At 45.6% G+C, this 26,017-nt stretch overlaps 1 protein-coding gene across 1 annotated transcript; it reads right to left on the bottom strand.

The window, feature by feature from the left end:
- Nucleotides 1–1,196: 1,196 nt before the first annotated feature.
- On the bottom strand, nucleotides 1,197–3,235 carry LOC100846229 (zinc finger protein WIP2). Its single transcript, XM_003576334.4, has 2 exons — nucleotides 2,594–3,235; nucleotides 1,197–1,854 (listed from the first exon to the last, which is right to left on the bottom strand). Exons 1-2 carry the CDS (start codon nucleotides 3,128–3,130, stop codon nucleotides 1,447–1,449), a joined length of 945 nt encoding a protein of 314 aa, XP_003576382.1. The 5' UTR covers nucleotides 3,131–3,235; the 3' UTR covers nucleotides 1,197–1,446.
- Nucleotides 3,236–26,017: the final 22,782 nt, after the last annotated feature.

The raw sequence follows: 26,017 nt of genomic DNA on the forward strand, positions 1-26,017 counted from the left end.
CGGCGGCCGGAGGTGAGGGGAACACTAAATCTTCAGCGGTGACGGCTAGGGCAGAACTCTCGTGGAAAATCTTTTCCAAGTAGATCGTACAATTTGGCAGATTGTAGAGCCGTAGAAGGACATGTGTTATGTTGGGCCTTCAAAAGTGAAGGCCCTTAATGTTGCCTCAGCAGAAAAAGCAAAAAGCCCATTAAACTGAAAAAGAAAAGGCCCACAATGAGAAGGGCAAAGGAAAGGCCTGCTTCAACGTTTTCGGCCGCAACACCTCTTCCGCCAAACGATAAATCAGCAGGGGCGCAGGGATCAGCTTATTTGCTTGAGGTCATGCCACCAGGAGAAAAGCCGTCGGTGTCGTCTTCGTCGGTTCCCCTCGTCTCCGGTAGCCTTTTGGCCATCAGGAGGTGAGGGGAACCACGGATCAACATTTGGCCATCGTTTTGTTCCTTTTTTTATAAGGTTTTGTGTATCCTTGGCGACGCGTCCTGACGGTGGAGGCGATGACGCTCGGATTTTCAGTCTCCCGGCTCCATCCCCGTTCTGGCGTGGCTATAATGGTCTACTCCATGGAATTCGTGGATCTCACGGCTTGTAATTTCGTAGTTTTGGTCTTCTTCTCGTCGGTTCGGCGATGATTCAATGGTTTGACAACCTGTCTTGCGAGGGGTGTGTCCCCGGCCACCGCGCGTTCAACGATTTTAAGTTCTCACCCGCTGGTGTGGGCGGCACATGCGGCTCAGTAAAATCTACAAGGTTAGTTCAGCTTATGCAGGTTTGGTGTTCTCCTGTTTCGTCACCAGAGATTTGGAGAAACATGAACATGCAAAAGACGCAGCTAGAGAAGTTGGTTTCAAACGTTTTTTATGTAACTTTCGGTTTATCCGAAATCTTTGTTGTCGTTTAACTTTTTTCCGATCAGATGTACTTTATTCGTTGAATAAATAAAGCATATCTTTATTATTTTAGCATAAAGATAGTATGTTTTCTTACTTAACGTAAAAAATATGTATGTTAAGGTAATATAATTAAATGGGGTATACTCTGGTTATGCAACATTTTTCAATTTTAGGGTCGCATTTCGCAGCAAGGCCTCAAAATCCTATATACGACCCTGATAGATATATATAGCTGATTGATTTGGCGAATATTTGGAAATTAATGTTTTCCGAAAAAACATTTTGAGACAACTCTTAATTAAGTTGCGACAATAAGTAAGTCTAGACGTACCATACGAGAAATACGGTCATGCATACACTTGTGTGTGAAATTAACAACACGAGCTAAGTAAATACAAGTAATTAATCATGCACACCAAAATAAGTTGAGCATGCAAGCGGTAACGAGCAACATGCCTAAATAATGCACAAGTAATAATGGCCGGATCAACGGAAATTATCACCGGCCGGATCGACCAGCGACCAGACCAGGCAGCAGTTGTAGATCGATATATCAAGGAGGCGACGATGGCCTGTTGTAACAAGCGGGCGGGCGCTCGACGTGCAGGTCGTGTCCGAAGGCCCGGATGTGGTCCTTGAGGGAGCGCTTGTGCTTGAAGTCGGAGCCGCAGGCGCAGTGCCAGCGGCGGCCGCAGTTCTTCTCGTGGGTGCGCCAGTCGCCGCGCACGGCCAGGGGCTTGCCGCACTTGCGGCACAGGAAGGGCTTGCCGCAGTGCCTCCGCTTGTAGTGCGTCTGCAGCGTGCGGAAGTCCTTGAGGGGCCGCGCGCGCGGGTGGTCCACGTGGCTCCGGCACCCCGGCGCGCAGCAGAAGCACGGCAGCCGGAGCATCGCCGCGGGCTGCGTGCCCCGCAGCGACTCCGGCCCGCGCCGGTACTGCACGCCATGGCCCCACATGTGCATCTGCATGCATGCAATTCATTATCAACATATATATATATATATATATATATATATATATAAGATCTGTATATATTGACACAATTTATAACAAGCTAGGCAAACGACACATGAATGTTTGTTGGTAATGCCAACTAATTAACAGGCAACAGACGACAGACAAATCCGCGTTTGCATATGGATCCACAATGCAAAGCAGCAGGAAACGGGAGAGAGAATTTCGCATGGTCTCTTCTCTCTCGTGAGCTAGCTAGGCTGGACATGCATGCATGAAGGGACAGAAATATGAAACAGGCACAAAAGGCCAGGATGATGGGAGGAAGCACTACATCTGTACTGACCAAATGTGGGAACTAACAAAGGAAGTACAAATTAACCATGCAAACCTAGCTTGCTGGGTCGCACAAAAGGATGCATACGGTCTCTCTCCCAATTCATGCATGGCATGGGCCCCCATCCTCTACTAGCTACTACTAACTCGTACAGTGTGGTGACACCCCACACACATATACACTGATCAAAGATTCCCCTGGCTAGCTAGCTACAGATGCTAGCTAGCTACTTAGATCGATCTTATGTTCACCATTCATTGCATGAAAAAACATGATCTTGCATATATGGAGTACCATGAATAGCTAAGCATCAGATCAACATGTATTTTGTTCGCAAAAAAAATAAGATCAACATGTATTTGTGCTAACCCCTTCTAGCTTTTGATCCAGGAGACCTAACAGCCAATTACCTGCAGGTTGTTATATCTGCTGAAGGTCTTGCAGCACACCGGGCAGGTGAAGTGTGTAGGCCCAATGAGGATCTGAGTCACGGTAGGGATCCAATACTTGCCCTTGGTGAGCTTCCCAACGGCAAGATACTCCAAGCACAGATCGTCGCTGCCATCACCACCATCATCATCTTCTAATTCCTCCTCTTCCTCTTCCACCTTCTGGTCACCACCACTACACTGATCTTGTGATGCTGCCACAGGTGCATCGATGGCACAACTATTTACAAGATTAAGTGCGCAATTCGGACTCGGAGGGCCGATTTGGAGCGAAATGTTCATATCCTGATCATCTTCCTTCTTATGTTGACGATGATCACCAGCGTACCCACAAGAAGAGAGGGTCTTGTTGTGATCATGGCTTGAAGCTGCAGGTAGGAGGCTGAGGAGAGGGAGTGCTTGCTTTGTGGGAGAGGACGGAGAAGAAACTAGGCTTCTTTGGAAGGGGAAGAAGGGATCTATGTGAGGCCGCCTGAGGAAAGCGTAAGGGTTGGCCATGGCTAGATTGCTTCTTGCAGTGGATGATTTAGCTAGCAGTGCGCCTGCAGCGAGATACTATTATGAGAGAGAGAGAGAGCTAAAGAGAGAGAGACGTTACCTCACGCGACCCGTGACATGTACATGTAAGAGCTTCACTCACAGATACCGGCACGTACGGCTTATGCTGTTGTACAAGTTTTCGAAGGCCGTGAAGGAAAATCTCAATCGGCCGGTAGGAACTACTCGTGTAAATTCCATTTTTTGAAAAGCTAGCTTGCGGAAGAACTGCTGGATAATCTAGAGAGAGTTCCATGTTTGCATCTTAAATTTTGCCAGATGTCTACATGTCACTGAGAATTTTCTTCTTGGGATATAAATATGCCACTACAGTTAGTTGACCGTTAAATAAGAGATACACAATTGTCAGTTTTTTCATATTGACCAAAATACCACAGGGTCCACAGGGTCATGCATGAAAAAAGACAAAAAGAAAAAATCTTGAATTTTTATTTTTTCATGCCAAAATCATTATTACTCATTTCAAATTTTTTTGTTGAAACTTACTCCGAAATAGCGTGTTACTGACATCTTAAAAATCTGGATTTATAAGAAATATAAAATGAATATTTTGTTGTAAAGGAAAAATCAGCATACTAGCTAGGGCGAATTTTTTTTTCTGGTCAACTAACGATAGTGACATAGCCATGCAAAATTTGAGTGCAAATTTGGAACAACAAAATTTTTAGTGGTATTTGGGCATTAGGGCAACTTTTGAGTGACAAATATGGAATTCTCTCATTAATCTGGTAGTAAAAGAGTTGAGTAGTATAATTTACTCTCTCTAAATGTCACAAATTATGCATTTGGTCTCTTATGTCTTTTAATATGTTTTGCCCCTCAATATCAAACCTTTTTGATCCCTTGATTCGCCCAAAACGGCATCGTTTGATACCAATGCGAAGCAGTTTTGCATGCGACTTTTTCTCGTTTTTACTCTACCTTTCTTCCTTGGGGCTCTCTAGAGCCCTCCTTTCCATCAGCAGAAGAATCGATGGGCTAGTGTAAAAAAAAAGAATCGATGGGCTAGCTATGCTTGATCAGTTTTATTTATACCCTTGATCAACTAAAAAGTGCATAACATACCCATATTAAGTAACAAAATATTACATGTATCTAAACATTTTTTAGGTATACATACATTCATATTTGAACAAATTTCAGTCGCTTAATACGGGACGAATAGAGTAGCACATGCTTGCCACGTTCCAATGTGTAAAACCATCGGATGGTCGATATGATTGATCAAACAGTCCAAAATGGGTATATCCTATCCGCTACAGTAGGAGGCATACTACTGCAGATCAGATGTCGAGGGGTACCCCAACAGGTAGCGTAAGGCAGTGTGCTCTACTGTAGTTACGTCTGAGGACAAACAGCATATAATTAATTATGATCCTTTCAGAGATGCAAAAGGAAGTTTAGGAAAAAGCTTAAGCCATCGACTGTTTGCTCATAAAGAATGAAAGACGAGAAATCATCAACACACATGTCTGATGATGATGTGGGTGCATGCATCGCACCAAAGAAATAATACTAGCTAGTAAGAAAAAGGTCGAGAAGAATTTCTTTTATCCCACAATTATTAGTTGAGTTTAATCGTGGTTCATAAATTCCAAAAACTCACGCAAGTTTGCATTTGAACCATATCTACCAAGGCCACATAATTTTTGTCCTTGGCCTAGTGGAAGTGGTACACGCACACCTGTGCAACCCAATCAGCAAAAAAATATTTGAAAACATATTAAACTTAGAACAAACTTCAAAGTTAACAATAATGGAAATATTAAAAATAAGAACTTCAATAATGAAAAATATATTTAAAAAGACATGATTAGAAAAACAGAAAATTAATCAAAAATATGGAAAAGAACGGTTTGCGGGGAGAAAAGGCCAGTACGAAATATTTGCCATAGTTCGGAAATTAATGAGGACTTATATCTTTTACTTCCTCTCCTCTGATTCTAAATTCTTAACTCAAATTTGTCAAAATATGAATGTATCTATTCTTAAAAAACGTCTACATACATGTAATATTTCAACAACAATTTAGAATCGGATGGAGTATATAATTACCCCCCAAAAAGATGCACGCTTGATCATATATATGCTCCAGCTGTCTCTTCACAGAAGAATACAAACTTCATATTCCAAATTTCATCTTTAATTAGATCTATGGACGTACGTGTAGTATACAGCAGTCATGGCCTACCATCCCTTTGTCTACAAACTGGCTAGAGACTAGATAGAGAGAGAGTGTGAGAGCAATAGCCATGCATATTTGGCTGACTTTTCCAAGCGATCGTCGGGTCACAAAGCTGTTCATGATGCCGGCCGGCCTGCCTCGATCCACATCACAAAAAAGATTCTACGTGCCAAATTAAATGATTAAAACATCTTTTTTCTTCTCTACAATAATCAGTGTCCAGGAACTAATAGACTTTGAAACTGAACCTACATGATAATTTCTCTAGCAAGTGCTATGAACTTGTCGCTGGAATTAATGTGGGCACAAGGACGGATTTGATTCTCAAAAGTAATCATTTGAGTGGATAAAATGGCATCACGAGATGCATGGGAAGAGGCAAATTAGTTAATCCAGTTGCTCCATCGATCATGCACTAATATAACTACAATCGATTGCTCAATAGAATTGCCCGATCGGCAAGAGTTCAAGAGAGGAGAGAGAGAAGGGCAATGCAATGCAATGATAGTCCCATGGGTCATTATTCCGCTGCATTTGGTTCTTGCAGGAGACGTCTCTGACAGGGTACTGTGCAACTGCACATAAACCCATGCGAGCACGCATCGCGTGGGGCCACCCTGCAGTTGACGTGTCGGCCCGCTAGTCACACGATGCTGCATGTGTACGTGCTTCCCGGCCGACGTACCTACTACGTTATGTATGTAGTCATAGAATTCCACAATGCACTACAGATACATGAACAGTACTACAAAATGGTTTATATGTCACGGGGGTCCGGCGTGACCGTTACTGATGAACAACATCAGTGTCGGTCGCGACCGCGACCGTTACTGATGAATAGAGCGGGGTCTACCCGTTCCCGCCCAGCCATACATCAGCGGCGGTCTCGCGAGGCGGCCGCCCCTGATGTGCCATCATATCTCGCAAGAGACATCAGTGGTGGTCGGTTAAGAGACAACCGTTACTGATGAACCACGCATCAGTAACGGTCGCCCTAACGCGACCGCCACTGATGTGTGGTACATCAGTAACGGGCCGTGTTAGAGCGACCGTTACTGATATATCCCCTATTATCAGTAACGGTCGCCCGTGTCCCGACCGCCACTGATGAGGGTCGCGGTTTAAATAGGCAGACCAAAGCCGCGGCTGAACGTGCTGCGCGTCGTAACGGACCAGCTGCGGCCATTCTTGCCTGGCGACGGCGAAGCCATGCCCAAATCGGCCGGCAGCGAGCCCCGCAGGTACCCCTCCTCCCTCTCCCTTCCTCCTCTCCCTCCCCCAGCGCGCGCCGGCGGCCCCCATCCCCATGGCCGGCGGGCGAACGGCCATGGCCGGCGAGCTCCGATCATCGAGCCCGAAGCTTCCCTCTCCCTTGCGAGTTCTCTCTCCTTCCTGATCTATCTCGCCGGCCTCCAATTTCTCTCCGAAGTCCCCAATTTTAAATTTTTGAGCTCCAGCCACCGGCCAAAATGCGGCCTCCTCGTCGTCGCCCGGAGCTTCCCTCTCCCTTGCGAGCTCTCTCTCCCTCCCGATCTTTCTCGCCGGCCTCCAATTTCTCTCCGAATGTCTCTAATTTCAAATTTTTAGTTAGCCCCGGTTAATTAACACCTTAATCTCCTTGTCAATGATTAGGCTAACTATTTTGCTTTGTGTTTTCTTGTGTATTGTGTTGTAGATCGAAGGACAGTTCTTCGATGTACACCAAGAAAAGAATCAATGCTCGATGGATAACCGAATGGACGGTCTTTTTCGGAGTCGCGAAAGGTGATATGGAACGAAAAGGACTTGTGATGATGCGTTGTCCATGTCGCAAATGTGGCATTAGGTTTTGTGGAAGGTTATTCTCGCTGGACTTGTCACGGGGAGGATGCGGTTGATGTCGGTAGCGGTAGCGAAGATGATGATGTCCTGCGGTATGATCTGGCGAATGATTCCGAGGAAGAAACAAGGGTCGATGAGGAGGCTAATGTGTAAGGTGAAGGAGCTCCACGTGGCAGGATTGCCGAAATGCTAGATGACCCGTACCTACGAGACCAGCTGGAGGACCCCGAAGATGAGGCAGAGTCTGCTCAGTTCAAAAAATTGTTGCAGGACACAAACACACCCTTGTATGATGGAGCTAGCGAAGAAAACAACGTGCTCGAAGTGATGCTCGAACTTTTGAGGCTGAAGGCAGCATCATGCTGGTCAGACAAAGGCTTCACGAACTTGTTGAGTTACCTTGCTTCGGTTTTTCCACAGCCAAATAAGTTGCCCAAAAGCACATACGAGGCGAAGAAGATTACATGCCCGCTCGGATTAAATTGTGTGAAACATCATTCACACATTGGAGAGTACGAGAACCATGAGAGCTGCCACATATGCGGTGCATCGAGATACAAGAAGAAAAACGCCAGAGCTGGCAAAGACGATGGGGAAGAAGTGATGAAGGGCATGCCGGCAAAGACTGTCCGGTATCTTACGACAGGTGGCCGAGTTGAGCGTTGGATGCAGAACGTTAAGGATGCGAGGTATCTCGTCTATCACGATCCGGCCAGTGATCTTGTTTGTCTACAACGTTCCTCCATGGTTAATCATGAAGAGAAATGCATGAATTGATTCCTCAAATATAACTTCAAAGGGACAGGTTTCTAAATTTAAATTGCTCAAACAAGCATAGTAGAACATCAGTAACGGCCGGCTACGCACGATCGCCACTGATGTGCACACACACATCAGTGGCGGTCGTGCGGTAATGCGACCGCCAATGATGTACTTGGGCATATAAAAGGAAGCGTTGAAACCCTAGCCCGTTACTTCTCGCCTGCGCGTCGCTTTCCTCTAACAGACCAGCAGTGGGCTGTCTTCCTTCCCGGGCGAAGCCCTGCCGGACCTTCGCGCCGCCGCCGCTGTCCCTGAGCCCGACGCCGCGCTGTCTTCCTCCGCGCCCCAGGCCCGACGCCGCCGCCGTCCCTGAGCCCCCGCCGTCGTCTCCCTCCTCCCGCCGCCGTCCCCGAGCCCGCGCGCGCCATCGTCTCCCTCCTCCGGCCGCCCTCCCCGAGCCCGCACCGTCGTCCCTGAGCTCTCCTCCGACCCCGAGACCGACGCCGCCCGAGCCCGACGCCGCGCCGTCTTCCTCCGCGCCGCCCGACCCCGCGCTGACGTCTTCCTCCGCGACGACCCGACAATAGATTCAAGCTTGAAATGAGATACATTTGTATTCTTTATATGCTTCCATGACTTTTTGACACTTTGTAATTCTGCTTCTATGAAATTTTGACACTTTGTAATCAATGTCGTGAAGTGAGATACATTTGTATTCTTTATATGCTTTAAATGATGCGGTTATATAAATTTGTATGCTTTAAATAATGTGATGTGATGTGATGTGATGTGATGCGGCTTTATATGTATTTTTCTGTGATGATATACATTTTTCTCTGCTGTATATATTATTCTGTGTATTTTCTGTGTATTTTCTGTGGTTTAAATTATTATTTTAAATACCGAAAATGTATCAGTGTCGGTCGCTCGATCGACACTGTTGTGTAGTTGGAGCGACCGTTACTGATGATATATACATCCGTAACGGTCGGTTGGAGCGACCGCCACTGATGTATATATACATCAGTAACGGTCGCCGCGACCGTTACTGATGATGGGTATCATCAGTAACACGAAGTTAGTAACGGCGGCCCCGACCGTTAGTGATGCTGTTTTCCGACCGTTACTGATAAACATTTCTGTAGAAGTGGAGGGAGTACATAAATTGCGGCCTTGTGGCCTTGTGGGTGCCTAGACCTTTGGTATACACACGTTCAATGTGCAATCGATCACCTACGAAAATATAAGCAAAACACATTGTAATCTCCACTACTACAGAAAGGTTTATCAGTAACGGTCGAAAAACAACATCAGTAACGGTCGGGGCCGCCGTTACTAACTTCATGTTACTGATGATGGGTATCATCAGTAAGAGTCTCTCCAACCGTTACTGATGTACCTATCATCAGTAACGGTTCACTGATGATATGTACATCAGTCACGATCGCTTTGCCGCATCAGTGTCGGGCGAGCGACCGACACTAAAAGTAATAATTAAAACCACAGAAAATACACGGAAAAATATATATTTGAATACACAGCACAGCACAGAAAAATACACAGCCACATCATTTAAAGCATACAAATGTATATAAAGCCGCATCATTTAAAGCATATAAAGAATACAAATGTATCTCACTTCACGACATTGATTACAAAGTGTCAAAATTTCATAGAAGCATATAAAGAATACAAATGTATCTCATTTCAAGTTTGAAGCTATTGTTACGGGTGAACCCTAGTCACCACGTGTTCCATGCGTTCGTAGAAGTCCGCATTAGGCTTGATGACCTCATTATTGATGAGATGGGCGAACTCCCTTTGAATGTTATACACGACCCATTTAGGTCGGTGTCCCATTGTCATTCGGCGCGCCAGTACTCTTCCATCGCCGCGACTGACCCCTTCCACTCAAGCTTGAACATGCTGGCATTCTCCTTAAGGATGTGACAGCAGTAGTAGCCACAGAACATACTACCGGGCGGCTGTTGCTGGCAAGGGAACCTGTGGTTGTGGTGAGGCTCGTCTTTATAGCCTTTACCAGCTAGTTTTCCCTTGGTCGCCACTTTCTAGGCAGTGTTAATGAGTGACTTGATAGGTTTCCAGTACCGACCTCGAACACCCTTCTTCGGAAGTAGTGAATCGAAGTAGTACACCGCGGACCATGGCAAACAAATGAGTAGTGTCACCCAATGGTCTCTGTTTTCAAAAGAAACAAATTTTAGTATCTAAGGGTGTATAAGAAAAACTGAATTGGAAAAAACAAATGGTTCCACAGCTCAAACGTTCAAGGGCTTCCTCGCGCGCAACGCCCTCATACGTTCACTCTTCGCAATGAAGGCAGGGTCAGACGATTCGTTCTTGAAATTTTCCCATTCGGCCTCATTAGTTATCGACGGCCATTTATTCTTAATGATCTCCTACGGTTTGTCCATCCACTTTCTAGTGGTACATTTCCAATTAGCAAGACAATTCCGCACTGCTATGTTGATGGACGCTAGGAATTGCTCGCGCCACTCGTCAGTGACTTGGAACCTCCTTGCAACGTCCGCGATGCACGTGTTTCTAATGACTTCGGAGATGTCACTCCACTCGTCGGTGATCTTCCATTTACATGCAACGGCTCCACAGGTGGTTGCGAAGGCCTTCTGAACGAGAGCTACCTGAGCCAGAGATGGCAATTTGCTCTCCCGATGAAGACTCTTCATCGACACGATCTACCTCCTCCCGATCAAGAACTGATTTCTGGCTACTCTTGCCCATTTCGTACCTATGCCATCAAAACCATCAAATATATATCGGCCGAAAATTTCGGCATGACCTATGCTAAAAAAACTAGCAAATTTTGTCTACTAGGAGCTCGAAACCTGCATAAAAAACCCACACGCATATGTACCCCCTCGGCACGATGGCTGGCCCCTTCTCCAATGACCCGACACAATGGTCGGGCCCACAATTCACAAAAATGAAACAGTTTCCAAAGCAAAAAATCATCACACCTAGCTAAAATCATATACAACATGTAAACAGCATAAGTAAACAGCATGTATATAAATCATAAATTACTGTAAAATCTTAAGCAAACAGCATGTATATAGCTAAAATCATATACTCTAACACTAACCTAAATTATATAAGTAAACAACATGTATATAAATCCTATCCTAAATTACTCTGACATAAGTGTGATTTTTTTTAATTTTACAGGCATGTCCTAGAAACATAAGTCAATGTCAGAACATAAGTCACTGGAATATGCCTGATGTTAACAACACCATGAGTTATGCAGATCTGAACTTAAACTAATTAAGTCCCGAAGTTGAAAGAAGCAGCATGTTTTAATGAAAAGGTGGACCCCAGTTGTGTGAGTTTTAATTGAGCAACCTTCATATTCTATCATTTTCAAGTAACACCTAGATTCAGTTTATGATTTACATACATACACAAACAAATGACCATTTCTGCAAAGATGAATTAATATTGACGAGATCTTGGTGTGACATTCTCTATAAGAAACTGCGATGGGGTTAAAAAATAATGCTATTGTTATTATAATTTTCGCAATGATATTCACACATGCAGTTCAGTTGATACAATCATACAAATCACCGTGGTACCTTCTAACTGATATGATGTTCCACTAATGACTACGATATCATATATCACGAATTGATACAATCATACAAATCACGGCTATCTAAATTACTCTAACTCTAACACTAATCTAAATCAAATCAGGGTTAGAACAAGAAAATCGGAGGAGAGGGAGGCAGAGGAGCGCGCACACCTAGGGTTAGGAGGATGGCGTCGGGGGTGTCGCGGAGGCAGGCGGCGGCGGGCTCGACGCGGAGGAGGTCGACGGCGGCGTCGGGCGGCGTCACGGAGGAAGACGACGGCGTCGGGCTCGGAGACGACGGCACGGGCTCAGGGATGGCGGCGGGCTCCGGGGGAGTCAGGCTCGGCGGCAGCAGGCTCCGGGCGCGGTGGCGGCGCACGGGGCGAGGACGACGAGGCACGGGCCCGGGGTGGAGGAGGAAGACGGCGCGGGCTCGGGCTCGGGGACGAGGAGGAGGTCGACGGAGGCGTCGGGCTTGAGGGCTCAGGGACGGGGAGGAGGTTGACGGCGGCGGCGGCGCGGAGATCCGGCAGGGCTTCGCGTGCTAGGGTTGATGCGCCCACTGCTGGTCTACTAGGAAGCGACGCGCAGGCGAGAAGAATAACGGGCTAGGGTTTCGGCCGTTCCTTTTATATGCCGAAGCACATCAGTGGCGGTCGCCTTCCCACGCGACCGTTACTGATGAGCACCTATACATCAGTAACGGTCACAGAGTAGTTGACCGTTACTGATGTGCTCCTATGCTTGTTGGGCATTTGTACCAATTTAAATTTAGAAAACCTGTCCCTTTGAAATTATGTTTGAGGAATAAATTCATGCATTTCTCTAGTATTTGTGCTACATTAAATTCGAAAAATTCATCACATGCATACACAAAAGTACATCGATCACACATAATTTCACTTAGTACAAAGTTTGCATTCAAATTCAGTACGAGTACATTACAATGTGACTACTAGTGCTTCTCCTTCCTTGGTTAAGTCATAACTTGACTCCTCGCAGTAGTGCTTCTGAGGTAGGGTTTTTGTGGTATTTTCTCGCTCTCGCTCCCATCACTTCTTCTTTTTCCTCTCCTTTTCCTCGTTAATATCGTGCGTTCTGCTTCTTCGTCATCTGCGACGGTCATCGGATCATGGAAACCTTCGTAGCCTTCTTGTGAAGTCACTCCGTCCACTCCAATAATGCTTCTTTTCCCTCTTCTTACTACGACGCGACCTTTATTTGCCGGGTCGTCAATGTAGAATACCTACTTGCATTGTCTAGCAAAGACCCATGGTTCCTCTCTTGCCGGGATTTTTCTCTCGTCTACTTGTTCACGAGGGATCTCAGGAGGTAGCACCATCACGTGAACCTGTGACTTTCTTCTTTGTCACCTTTGGTCCATCTTACATGGAACATTGGGATCTTTGTGATCGAGTACTCCAATTCCCAGATCTCCTTGATAACGCCGAAGAACGCTTTGGTTTTGCTGTTGTCATTGGTCGCGGTCTCAGAAGTCATGACTACACCACTATTTTGATACTGCTTTTACGGTCCTGAGACGCGGTGTAGAAGTTATAGCCGTTGATCGCATATAATTGCCAAGTAGAGACGTGGTAAGCAGATTTCCGTGACAAACATGCAACCGTCTCTTCAGATTCATTGCTCGTCTCCCTGCCATATCAATAATTCTTTAGCCACGGTACGAATGTTTTATTGTGCTCCCAGTGGATCCAGACTTCTTCTCTTTTAGGGTTTTCATTTCGCAGTTGTTCCATGTGCATTTCCTGATAAGGGTGGCAGCAATCGACAGTTTGCAACACAACCAAATGTGCTCTTTCAAAGTCAGCTTTCCTTCCTCTTCCATAGACATTAAGGAATGTATGTCCAAGCCCACCTTCGCCATCGAGCTTGACCTTGTGCCGTGATTCGGGAACACCTATTGATTTCTGATCGGCCAACCAATCCGTGTAGAACTCGATGCACTCTTCTGCCCAAAAGTCTTCCACGATGCTACCTTCCGGACGCGATCTGTTACGAACGTAGCGCTTCAGAACCCCGTTGTATCGTTCAGGGCCATACATGTTATGCAGGAACGAGGGCCCTAGGGACAAGATCTCATCGCAGATGTGGATCATTAGATGGACCATGATATCGAAGAATGATGGAGGGAAGAACATCTCGAGCTCGCACAGAATCTGTATCATACTATCCTTCAATATCTGGCATCGTCTAACGGTGATTGACTTCTGCGAGATGCTGTCAAAGAAGTCAGAAAGCTTCATGATTTTTCCCTTACGTGCGGCTCCATGATACCTCATTAGCATCCAACCACTTTCTGTGGCCCATGTAAACAATCTTGGATGAAGCGGGCAACTTCTCCGATGTCGTGTTTATCCCGCACTTTGTACAGGCCTTGTAGCCATGTGTCACCTGGCATGAAGTATTTCCATTCATGGGGTAGTCATGCATGCAGGCCAGAAGCGCTGCTCTCATCGTGAAGTATTCCCTCCTGTTTGCGTCCCAAACCACTCTGCTAGGGTTCCAAAACTGCTTCAGCTCATCCTTCACTAGCTGCAGATACACATTTAGGTCAGCTCCCGGCTGCTTTGGACCCTGTATGAGCATGCACATGTGGATGTACTTTCTCTTCATGATTAACCATGGAGAAACGTTGTAGACAAACAAGATCACTGGCCATATGCTGTGCTTGTTGTTCATGTTTTCGAAAGAATTTATCCCGTCAGTGTTGAGACCGAGCCTCAGGTTTTTAGGCTCTGCCCCGAAATCTGGAAATGCCGTGTCGAAGTTGTTCCACTGAGTCCCATCGGCAGGGTGTCTTAGGACCCCAGCTTCCTCCACAGGGTAGTGCCCGTCAGGATCGAATGCAGCCTGCACCGGATCGTGATAGACGAGATACCTCGCATCCTTAACGTTCTGCATCCAACGCTCAACTCGGCCACCTGTCGTAAGATACCGGACAGTCTTTGCCGGCATGCCCTTCATCACTTCTTCCCCATCGTCTTTGCCAGCTCTGGCGTTTTTCTTCTTGTATCTCGATGCACCGCATATGTGGCAGCTCTCATGGTTCTCGTACTCTCCAATGTATACCATGCAGTCGTTTGGACATGAATGATGTTTCACACAATTTAATCCGAGCGGGCATGTAATCTTCTTCGCCTCGTATGTGCTTTTGGGCAACTTATTTGGCTGTGGAAAAACCGAAGCAAGGTAACTCAACAAGTTCGTGAAGCCCTTGTCTAACCAGCATGATGCTGCCTTTAGCCTCAAAAGTTCGAGCGTCACTTCGAGCACGTTGTTTTCTTTGCTAGCTCCATCATACAACGGTGTGTTTGGGTCCTCCAACAATTTTTTGAACTGAGCAGACTCTGCCTCATCTTCGGGGTCCTCCAGCTGGTTCCGTAGGTACGGATCATCTAGCATTTCGGCAATCCTGCCACGTGGAGCTCCTTCACCTTACACATTAGCCTCCTCATCGACCCTTCTTTCTTCCTCGGAATCATTCGCCAGATCATACCGCAGGACATCATCATCTTCGCTACCGCTACTGACATCAACCGCATCCTCCCCGTGACAAGTCCAGCGAGAATAACCTTCCACAAAACCCGATGCCAGCACGTGCATCTGAACATCTTCAGGCTTCAACATGCATGTGTTTCCACATTTCTGACATGGATAACGCATCATCACAAGTCCTTTTCGTTCCATATCACCTTTCGCGACTCCGAAAAAGACCGTCCATTCGGTTATCCATCGAGCATGGATTCTTCCCTTGGCGTACATTAACAAGGGGATTATGGTGTTAATTAACTGGAGCTAACTAAAAATTTGAAATTAGAGACATTCGGAGAGAAATGGGAGGCCGGCGAGAAAGATCGGGAGGGAGAGAGAGCTCGCAAGGGAGAGGGAAGCTCCGGGCGACGACGAGGAGGCCGCATTTTGGCCGGTGGCCGCGGAGCTCAAAAATTTGAAATTGGGGGACTTCGGAGAGAAATTGGAGGCCGGTGAGAGAGATCGAGAGGGAGAGGGAAGGTTCGGGGTCAAGAATCGGAGCTCGCCGGCCGCCGGAGCTCCAAAAATGGAGCGTAAACCGCGACGATTATCAGTGTCGGTCGGGGTTTGTGCTACCGTTACTGATAATTGTGGTCACATCAGTATCGGTCGCGCTAGGCCGACCGTTACTGATGCCGTTACCGATGGTTAAGAGGCGACCGCCACTGATGTAACCCGCGAGCTATGATTGTTCATCAGTGGAGGTTGCCTTGTGCGCGACCGCCACTGATGTATGGCTGGGCGGGGACGGGCAGAGCCCGCTCTGTTCATCAGTAACGGTCGCGGGCGCGACCGACACTGATGTTTTTCATCAGTAACGGTCGCGCCGGATCCGTTTCTGATGTGCCGTTGCATATAGACCGTTTTGTAGTAGTGCTCTATTAAATGTTTTTAGACATTTTTTAAACATAGATATATCCATATTTGAGCAAATTTGAGACAAGTTCGAACTTTCGCACCAACACCCAGCTCACCTTGTGATGTTTATGTAACTTCGTGTGGAGACGGCGGAAGTTGGTCCGGAACAAGACCGGAACTTCCGGCCCTAACCCGGAAGTTCCGGTGTCCTCGATACGGATCTGAGCTGACCTAATTCTCCTTTTATATATACCCCTTGTAGCCGCCGTTTTGGGTATGAGTTGTTTCTGTGAAACCTCCCCGGCGTTGTGTAAACACTCCCCATATAGTGAAGTTTCGTTAGCTGGCGTCTGTGGTTTTTTTCCTCTCGTTGTTTGAAAAGTTTTTCCACGTTAAATCTGTGTGTTCTTGTGCTGTGATTTCTTTTTCGTTCTTCGTTCATGTTTGTCGGGTTCATATCAAGAAATGTTATAATTTATTTTGGCTATGTACTTTTTATCGATGCACGAAAGACAAAGACTTGGCACGGATTTAAACATGTCATTTCAACCTTAGCGGATTCAAGTGATCGCAAGCAGCGGCCAGCGGCATGTTGTAAGAGGCTTTTTTTTGTATTTATTTATTTCATCCAAGACCATGTCTTTTCACCATTCGGGCGGCACAAAATTAAATCAACAGGCGTACTTATATGTATATCGACCCAAAACACACATGTATGGGACATTACGACCGATCCATACGTACACGGTACAAGAACAGGAATCACACAACCACGCAAGGTAGGTCCAGCAATGATGATATCACTGTCATTACCATCTGTAGCTGATCGCATCACATGCATGCATGTCCTAACTCGATCTGTCCGCATGATTCCATCTGCAGTCACTGTTTATCCCATCAAACAAATACTTTCTATTAAAATTTATCAAAATATGAATATATATATATATGTCTAAAACACGTCTAAATATATGTAATAAAAAGTCGCGGATAGCATATATAACATCCAGAAAGATACCCAGAACTTGATCGATCATAATTCGGCAACACCTTGTTTGATATGTTTATAACCTTTTTTTTGCGGGGATATGTTTGTCTACAGATAAGCTGCAGTGTAAATCTACTCTATTATTCCGAAACCCTGTGGACACGTGACTATATAGGTTCAATGCACTACCCCAAAAACTGTTGGAAATATGCCCTAGAGGCAATAATAAATTTGTTATTATCATATTTCATTGTTCTTGATAAATGTTTATTGCCCATGCTATAATTGTATTGATTGGAAACTCAAATACATGTGTGGATAAATAAACAAATACCGTGTCCCTAATACGCCTCTACTAGATTAGCTCGTTGATTAAAGATGGTTAAGGTTTCCTAACCATAGACATGTGTTGTCATTTAATAACGAGATCATATCATTAGGAGAATGATGTGATGGACAGACCCAAACCTAAACATAGCTTTTGATCGTGTCACTTAAGTTTAAGTTGCTTATGTTTTATTATGTCAAGTATTATTTCTTTAAACCATGAGATCATGCCACTCCCTAATACCGGAAGAATACTTTGTGGGCATCAACCGTCATCTCGTAACTGGGTGATCATAAAGGTGTTTTTCAGGTATCCCAGAAGGTGCTTGTTGGGTTGTATGGATCAAGACTGGGATTTGTCACTCCTTGTGACGGAGAGATATCTCTGGGCCCTCTCGGTAATATAACATCCTAATGAGCTTGCAAGCATGCGACTAATGTGTTTAGTTGCGGGGGTATTATATTACGGAACGAGTAAAGAGAACTTGCCGGTAACGAGATTAAACTAGGTATGGCGATACCGACGATCAAATCTCGGGCAAGTAATATATCGCGAGACAAAGAGAATTGAATATTGGATTAATTGAATCCTCGACATAGTGGTTCAACCGATGAGATCTTCGTGGAATATGTGGGAACTATTATGGACATCCAGGTCCCGCTATTGGTTATTGATATTTGATCATGTCCACATGTTCTCGAACCCGTAGGGTCACACACTTAACGTTTCATGTTGCTTGGGTTAGATGAGATAAATGATGATGATATCGAATTATGATTCGGAGTTTTGGATGGGATCCTAGACGCAACGAGGAGCTCCGGAATGTTCCGGAGATAAAGATTTATATATGGAAAGTTGTTTTCAGGGTTCTGGAAAGTTTGGAATATTTCCCGGTTTTGACCAGGAAGCTTCTAGAAGGTTCCGGAGGGATCCGGAGGGTTCCACCTTGAGGCCCACCTATCCCTGGGCTAAATGGGCCTGTGAGGGAGCACCCTGGCCTTAATGGGCCGAGGGGCTAGCCCACAGGGCCCATGCGGCCAGGAGGAGAGTCCTGGCCGCGGGAGAGTCCTGGCCGCATGAGAGTCCTGGCCACGGGATAGTCCTGGCCGGCCACGCCTCCTCTACCCCTATATAAATAGAAGGGGGGGCAAGGGAGAGAGACACCCCAAGCTTTCAGTTGGATCTCTCTCCCCTGAGCCCTCCTCTCCTCCTCTTCTCACGCGCACGGCGTAGCCCTGCCCGTGAGAATATTCACCATAGTCACCACGCCGTCGTGCTGCCGGGATCTCGTCTACCTCTCCCTCTCGCTTGCTGGATCGAGGAAGGAGGAGACAACGTGAAGCTGAACGTGTGGATACCAAGGAGGTGCTGTCCGTTCGGCACTGAGATTGATCTCATTGAAAGTTCCACTACACCAACAACGATCTCGTGATCGTAACGCTTAGCGGTCTACGAGGGTATGGTGTTCATGATCCCTCTCGTTACATACATCTAGTATATATATTCTTGGGTTTTCTTCCGCACTTCTCGTAGGAAATTTTTTTGTTTCCTATGCAACGATCCTAACAAAAACACCATTTGCTGATAGGTCTCCACCAGTGGAAAGTTGTAAACTTGTCGGTATTAATACTTACCACATAAGGACGGCCAAAAACCCATTAATGTGGCTTTAACAGCTGGTCAATTTCACCCAAAAATGTCACCAAAATGAGGCCCATCGTTCGTCAATGACGACACCGATGCATGTAACGGGCCTAAATTGTTGCATGCCAGTGGTGTTATCCGCACTTATACGACGGGCTTGTTTGCGGCCTATTTGTGGTGTAAATAGGCTCAAAATCCTATGTCATTCACTCCCGTGCTTGTAATCAGTGGAAAACTTGAGTACTAAACGGATATGTCTTGAGCCCATGAGTTTCATCCGTCCACTCAAGGCATTCAAGTTCCACAAAGCATTAAAGAAGCGGAACCCTTGTTTCGTTGAGCGGGTGACGAATCTCTCCAAAGTATCGAGTTTTTTCGGGATTAGCCTCAATCACTCGTTGTGATACCACAAAGCATAGGAGCTTTCCTTATGCACATCTCTAAGGCGCATTTTTCTAGATCGAGCTTGACCATGTACTTGCGGGGATTGTCAAAAGATTCTTGTAGATCTTAAGGGGTGAGTGACTACTCTTGACGATGATGTCATCCACATACACCTCAACATTCAAGAGCGATTGTAAGGACCTAAAATTCATTAATAAACATGCCATTGCATTAATTATGTATTATAAAAATGACTAAGAATTATAAAATTATAAAACACCTTTAACTTTGGGGGAAAAAAGCACAAAACCAGCAAATTAGGGGCAACTTTCTAAGAAAACCAAATTTTTATTTTTATTTTTCAAATACCACCGATTTTGGGGCTGTTGGTTGTTTCAGCCACTAATATTCAAGTTGAGCGCAAATTGACCACAATCCTGACTATGGGACCCACCTATCAGATCCAACGTGGTTTTTTTAGATCCAACGTGGATTTTTCATCTGTCTTAAGGGTCCGTTTGTTTGGGATTGTTAAAGCCGCTCCAACAGCTTCTACTCCGTGGAATCCGGAGCCCAAACAAATAGAAGATTTTCGTCCAGATTCTCGTAGCCGCTCCTATGAAGCACTCCAAGCCAATACACAACGAATTGGAAGCTGGGGAAGGGGTGCTTCCTGTAGCAGTTGTGGCTCCAAAATCATCCCTTGTACCTAAATACCTCCCACCAATTCACATATTACGTACCAAATGCCACAAAACGTTTCGCTTTCTTTTTCCTCTCACGCGCCCACATCCCGAGCAGAGCGCCAGAGCCCGTCTCCTCGTTCCTCTCCGTAACTAGGGTTCGGACCTCACCTGGGCATCACCTCCGGTGGATCTCCCCTCACCGGCGTGTTACGACCCGGGCCCTCTCCTCCGACCCAGAAGCCCGCGCCCCCCGGCCCCTACTCCTCCAGATCCCGAGCCCCAGCTCCCGCCGGCCTCTATGCTCCCAGCCCCGACGCCACAGCCCCCTAGCCCCGTGACTTGCCTGCTTCTCTCCCCCCTATTTCCTCTTGTCTTGTGCAAATGCCAAAATTGTGAGATGTGCAAATGTAGATGTGTGGATGTGCAAGTGTTTGAGATGTGCAAAGGTGCAAATTTTAGATGTGTAGTTGTGCAAATTTTTTGTCACTAAATGATTACTGTTTTTTATGTATATATGGGATGAAATATATACTTGTTTAGATGGAACCTGTGAAAGTGGAACCTGTGAAAGCTGTGTGGGATGCTATCGCGGCTAGAATTTTTTGCGAGTGCGCCACCAAACAAGTTCAGCTTGGAAATAGGCCAACCAAATTCTTGAGTGCTACCGGATACAAGAACTTGGTGGCAGATTTCAATTCTCAGACTGGAAGAAACTACGAGAGAAGGCAGCTGAAAAATCGTTGGGACGATTTGAAGGCTATTTATTCGGCTTGGGTGTTCTACAAAATTAAGGCAACTGGACTTGGATGGAATGAAGAAACGCAAACCATAATAGCTGATGAGGAGCAGTGGACTGAATTGATCAAGGCATAAAATTTTCTTATGCAATGATAATTTATTCAATGCCATGATATGTCTCGCATAGACAAGTAGTAATGCCATGATATTATTTGCAGCTTCACAAGCCAATTAAAGCATTCCGCAAGGGACCACCGGACAACTTGGACTTGATGCATATTATGTTTGATAAGGCTAATGTTGATGGTACCACATCCGTAATGCCGGGAGTGGAAGAGATTGCTGCCATTCAGGTTCAAGAAGATGTGGTTGATGTGGATGAAGAAGAGGCCGAGACTCCTACTGTTAGCCCATGGCTCAAGAAAAGGCCCAAACGTCCATCAAGTGCAATACCTTGTAGTCCATCTAACCCGAAGAAGGCGAATATGTCTAATGAGTTCCAGAGGTTTGTTGACCATGTTGTTACTGAAAGTAGTAGTAACAGTACTACTACTGAAGCTAAGGAGATTGCAGCCATCATGGAAGAGTTTCCCAAGTTTGGAGCATCCGAGCTTAGTGATGAGCACTACATTGCTACAAAATTGTTTGCTAAATCTACAAATCGTAGTTTCTTTCTATCTATGAAGACAAAAGAAGGGAAGCTCTATTGGCTCAAGAGACAATATGAGGACAGGAAGAGAAACTAGTGTATTCTTGTGTGTTTGTTTTCCATGTATTTCGATGATTAGTTCCTGTGTGCTACAATTTATTTCAAGTATGCATTCCTGTGTGCTACAATGAATTTGAACCATATGCTTGTTTGATTCGGTTGTCAACTATTTATTTGAGCTATGTTTGGATTAATTGGTCTTATGTGGTACTAACCTCTTGTAATTGATGTGTTTATAGATGAGCACAACAACTAACAGTGTGACTAACAGCAGCGGCACTAACAATTCAATTGAAAGTGCAAGTTAGGATGAATCTGCCATGAGGAGGAAAAAGTTGAAAGAAAAGACATATCAACAATACATGTATGTTGCTTTTGTTGCTGCCACTCACTTCCAGAAAAATCTAATGAAAAAGAAAAGGAGAGAGGCAAGATGTACTGGACAGCAGTGGGTTTATGATAGTTTGGGGTCTTCCAATGATTGCTATAAGATGTTCAGAATGCATAGGCCTTGTTTTGATGCAATGCATGAGACTTTGGTACATGACTATGGGTTGCAAGAAACAAGAAACATGTGTTCTGAAGAGGCCCTTGGGATGTTCTTGTGGACCGTTGGTAGCCCACAGTCTGTGAGTCAAGTTTAGAATCGTTTCCAGAGGTCCACTGAAACTATCAATCAGAAATTCAACCATGCGTTGAAGTGTTTGAATTTATTAGCTGCAGATATCATTAGACCAGTTGATCCCCAATTTAGAAATGTGCACGAGAGATTGCATAGCTCACGGTTTTATCCTCACTTCAACAATTGCATTGGTGCTATTGATGGTACGCACATACCTGTTATCGTGTCTGCCAAAGACACGGTTAACCATGTTGGTCGAGCTGGTTATGCAACATAGAATGTTATGGGCATATGTGACTTTGACATGAGATTCATCTCGGTCGTGGCTGGATGCCCAGGTTCGGCACATGACACAAGGATATTCAAGGATACCTTGGACAAATATAAAGAAAAATTTCCTCATCCTCCAAGAGGTATAATTTTCTCATATGTTTGCCTCTCTCGAGTAAACATTTTATAGTCTGTTCTTTTGACTCACACTTGCATGTGTACAAGTAAATTTCATCTTGTTGATTCTGGATACCCCAATCAGACTGGTTATCTAGCACCGTTTAGAGGCACGAGGTACCATCTACCTGAGTATCAACATGGCGCCGCTGCAAGTGGTAGGAAGGAAGTCTTCAACTATATACATTCATCACTCATAAATGTCATAGAACGATGCTTTGCCGTCTTGAAATAAAGATGGCGTATGTTGAAAGCTGTGCCTAGTTACCCATCAAGAAAGCAAGCAAGGATTATCATTGCTTGTATGGCGTTGCACAACTTCATACGATATAGTAATTTGTATGATTACCACTTTGCTAGATGCGATGCTGACGAGGACTACATGCCTCCCGGCCATGTCGTCAACACAAGTAGTGGGAGCTATGTGGGAAGTAGCAACGCCACAATGGACGCAACTCGTGATAGAATTGCTGATGCTCTGATGGCCGCAAGAGAGTAGGATTGTAATAGTTTAGACTAATTTACTATCACGATGATCTTATATTTTGCAAACGATGTGTGGACAATATATTATTACTGTACTATGGTATAATGTGTTCTAAAAAATTATTATAATGCGTACATATTGTCTGATGCAGTAGAACAAAAAACGATTAATTTACATGTAAAACACTACAGTTAGCACTAATACCAAATCTACGGAACTACATGGTCATTCAGGTCATTTCAGTACATTTCAGTTGCAGCTGCAGTCGGATCAGCCGACCAAACAAATAGTCCAATTTTCCAACCCAAACAAACACAACCTAACACGTCAACGGCTCCAGTCCGGTTCCCCTGCCACGTCCATGTCGCCTGCTGCGATCGCCGCACCGCCGACCAGCCCACGCTGTGCCGATGGACGAGCGATTTGGAGCTCCAGGAGAAGAAGCGGTCGTCGTCCTTGTTCTTGGGCGGTTGCGGGTCGAACACCTCGATGATCCTGGCGACGACGGTGAAGAGCGACCTGGCGAGCAGGCGGACGGCGTAGTCGAAGGTGAGGCTCCAGATAGAGATCGGTCGAAGGTGGTCCACCTTGCGCCGGCGGCCGCTCCACGCGGCGCGCGGCCTCGCCGGGTGCGAACTGGCGGCCCCGGCCAGCTCGAGCTCGGCCAACATGTCTAGCTCCCCACGGATAGAAGGGCTGCTACGGAGTGCGAGTTTGCCTGTGTGGGACGAACTGCTCAACCTTCATCACCAAATCCGGCGACGTGCCGCCAGCGGCCATCGACTCGAGCAGCGCGGCAGAGGAGCGCAACATGTTAAGCGCGTGGCTTGGGAGCCATCCCCTACCCGAGTCCTCATCTCTCCCCTTTTTCTTCTCCAATTCCGGCCAACTCCCTAGCCAGACTCCGTCCGCTCCCCGTCGGCCTCTAGGACTCCCCGAGCCCCTCCATCCCCCTGCGGACCGAGTTTGCTGCCCCCTAGATGCCAAACCCCTCGTCGTTCCATCCACCTCGTAGATCCAATTTCCAAAGATTTGGGCCCAGGCCATGGCCACCACCCTCAACTTCTCCTTGGGATCCAACAAGTAGCGGGAGGACGACATGGAAGCCGTGTAGCTATAGCCGACGAAGAGGCAGAGTAGGGCGCCGGGCAACGAGCAGGAGCACGTCATTGCCGAGCGCAAGCGCAAGGAGAAGACCTCACGCGGGGGACTCCGCCGCCGCTGGACGGGGACGCTTCCATCATGGCCTTGTGCGCGGCGAGCTTGAGGGTGACAGCGGTAGCGGACACAGGCGGACGTGAGGAGGCGGAGCTGGAGCGCGGCGGCACGGAGTAGGGGGTTTAGGTAGAAGGTTCCTTGGCGCCACGGTGGCACTGATACGTGGGCCCCTTTGTCAGGTTTTGCATCAAACACTTTGAACTGACTAATGAGTATGTGGGAGTACCTCATGCACAAAAGCGGTGGTAATTTGAAAAAAGAAAAAGAAGGTTTTCCTAGAAGTTTGCCACAAATGTGGCGGTTTTGTGTAATTTTCTCGTGAAAAAAAGTCCTTGCTTTTCTTTTAGATCTATTAAAGGCACCGCTTTTACTTTCTCCTGTTGTTGGTGTTGCTCCTTCAAACAATTTTTAATCAAGCATTATGTGATGCTCTCCTATATTATGTAATTATGTGTTGTGTAATTTTTAATCAATTATTGTTGAGAACAACAATACCCTACATGGGGAATTTTTGGAGTTTCGTCTTCGGGTCATCTTCTTCGTTGGTAGTGGCAACCAGTGTTCTTGGCTCACCGATCAGTGGCGGAACTCTTACCCAAACGTGTGACATCACACTTTGTGTTTATTGTTGCGTGTCTCATGGTACGTGTATGGTCCGAGGACATGTGTCCTCTATAGGGCGTTGTATTATCAATGTGGTGGTTGCAACCAGTGTTGTCGGCTCACAGATCGGTGGTGGAACTCTTCCCCAAACATGTGACATCGCACTTTGTGTTTATTGGTGCGTGTCTCATGAAGTACGTGTACGGTCCTGGGACATGTGTCCTTTATGGGCTGCTTTCTAATTCATTGTTCTTCAAGGTCCTACCTATCAACCTATGTTAGTGCATTGTATTATCATTGTGGAGTCCTCTTACCCCATCCTGGTTTAATTTCACTGGCAATCATCTAATTATAAAAAGAAATGTTCGAGTCATTGTGTTTGTAATTTTGGATTGTTAAGCACCACTCATGATGCCCCGCGCGTTGTTGCGGAAATTTTTAATTAACATACGTGAGTGAAATTGAATAGCAACAACGAAAGACTATCCAAAATTGAAAACATGTAATGAAATTGTATGATAGATTCTTCACTTAGTGGGGCTAACTTGACGGAAAGTAACATGCATGTGCAAAAAATATGAGTTTTTCTACTAAATTGGTGTGAACAAATCAATGAAGTGATGACGTGGCATACTTGCATGTTGAGAGAAATCAAGTAGTGAAATTCTTCTACTTAGATATAAAAGAAATATGTATAAACAAATTAATGATGAAAAATAAAGTAGCGGGGTTCTCCTACTTAGATATAGAAGAGATGTGATGATGTGTTATGTTTGCATGTTGAGAGAAATCAAGTAATGGGTTCTCTTACATGTGCTGGTGCGTGTCGACGTCATCCATTCAACGAATACAAATCCCAAAGACAGTGTCCCCACGGGCACTGATTAAGGGCTTATGGGGATCATAGAAATCCAAAAACATAGGAATATGAAAACATAAGATTGAGATATCATGACATTTTGAATACTACAAAAATAAAAGACATATGAAATGTTTGAAAAGAGTGTTTGAATGCTACATAAGAAAAAAAAATAGAAATTTGTGATTAGATGGAGTAAGAGAGGAGAGAGATAGAGAGAATATGCATTGGAATTTTCAAAGGAAAGCTTCAATGACGTTAGACCTCATTTTTGGGCTCCTCCAAAATTTGGAGGAAAAGTTTCTGCAATATGGAATTCT

The sequence above is a fragment of the Brachypodium distachyon genome, chromosome 4, assembly GCF_000005505.3.
Source record: "Brachypodium distachyon strain Bd21 chromosome 4, Brachypodium_distachyon_v3.0, whole genome shotgun sequence".
NCBI lineage: Eukaryota > Viridiplantae > Streptophyta > Magnoliopsida > Poales > Poaceae > Brachypodium > Brachypodium distachyon.

What these genes read in the sequence shown, in the direction of transcription:
- LOC100846229 (XM_003576334.4), bottom strand. Translation starts at nt 3,130, where the DNA reads ATGGCCAACCCTTACGCTTTCCTCAGGCGGCCTCACATAGATCCCTTC. An exon ending in GCAGATATAACAACCTGCAG is followed by an intron (nt 1,855 to 2,593) that starts GTAATTGGCTGT and finishes GCATGCATGCAG; the next exon opens with ATGCACATGTGGGGCCATGG.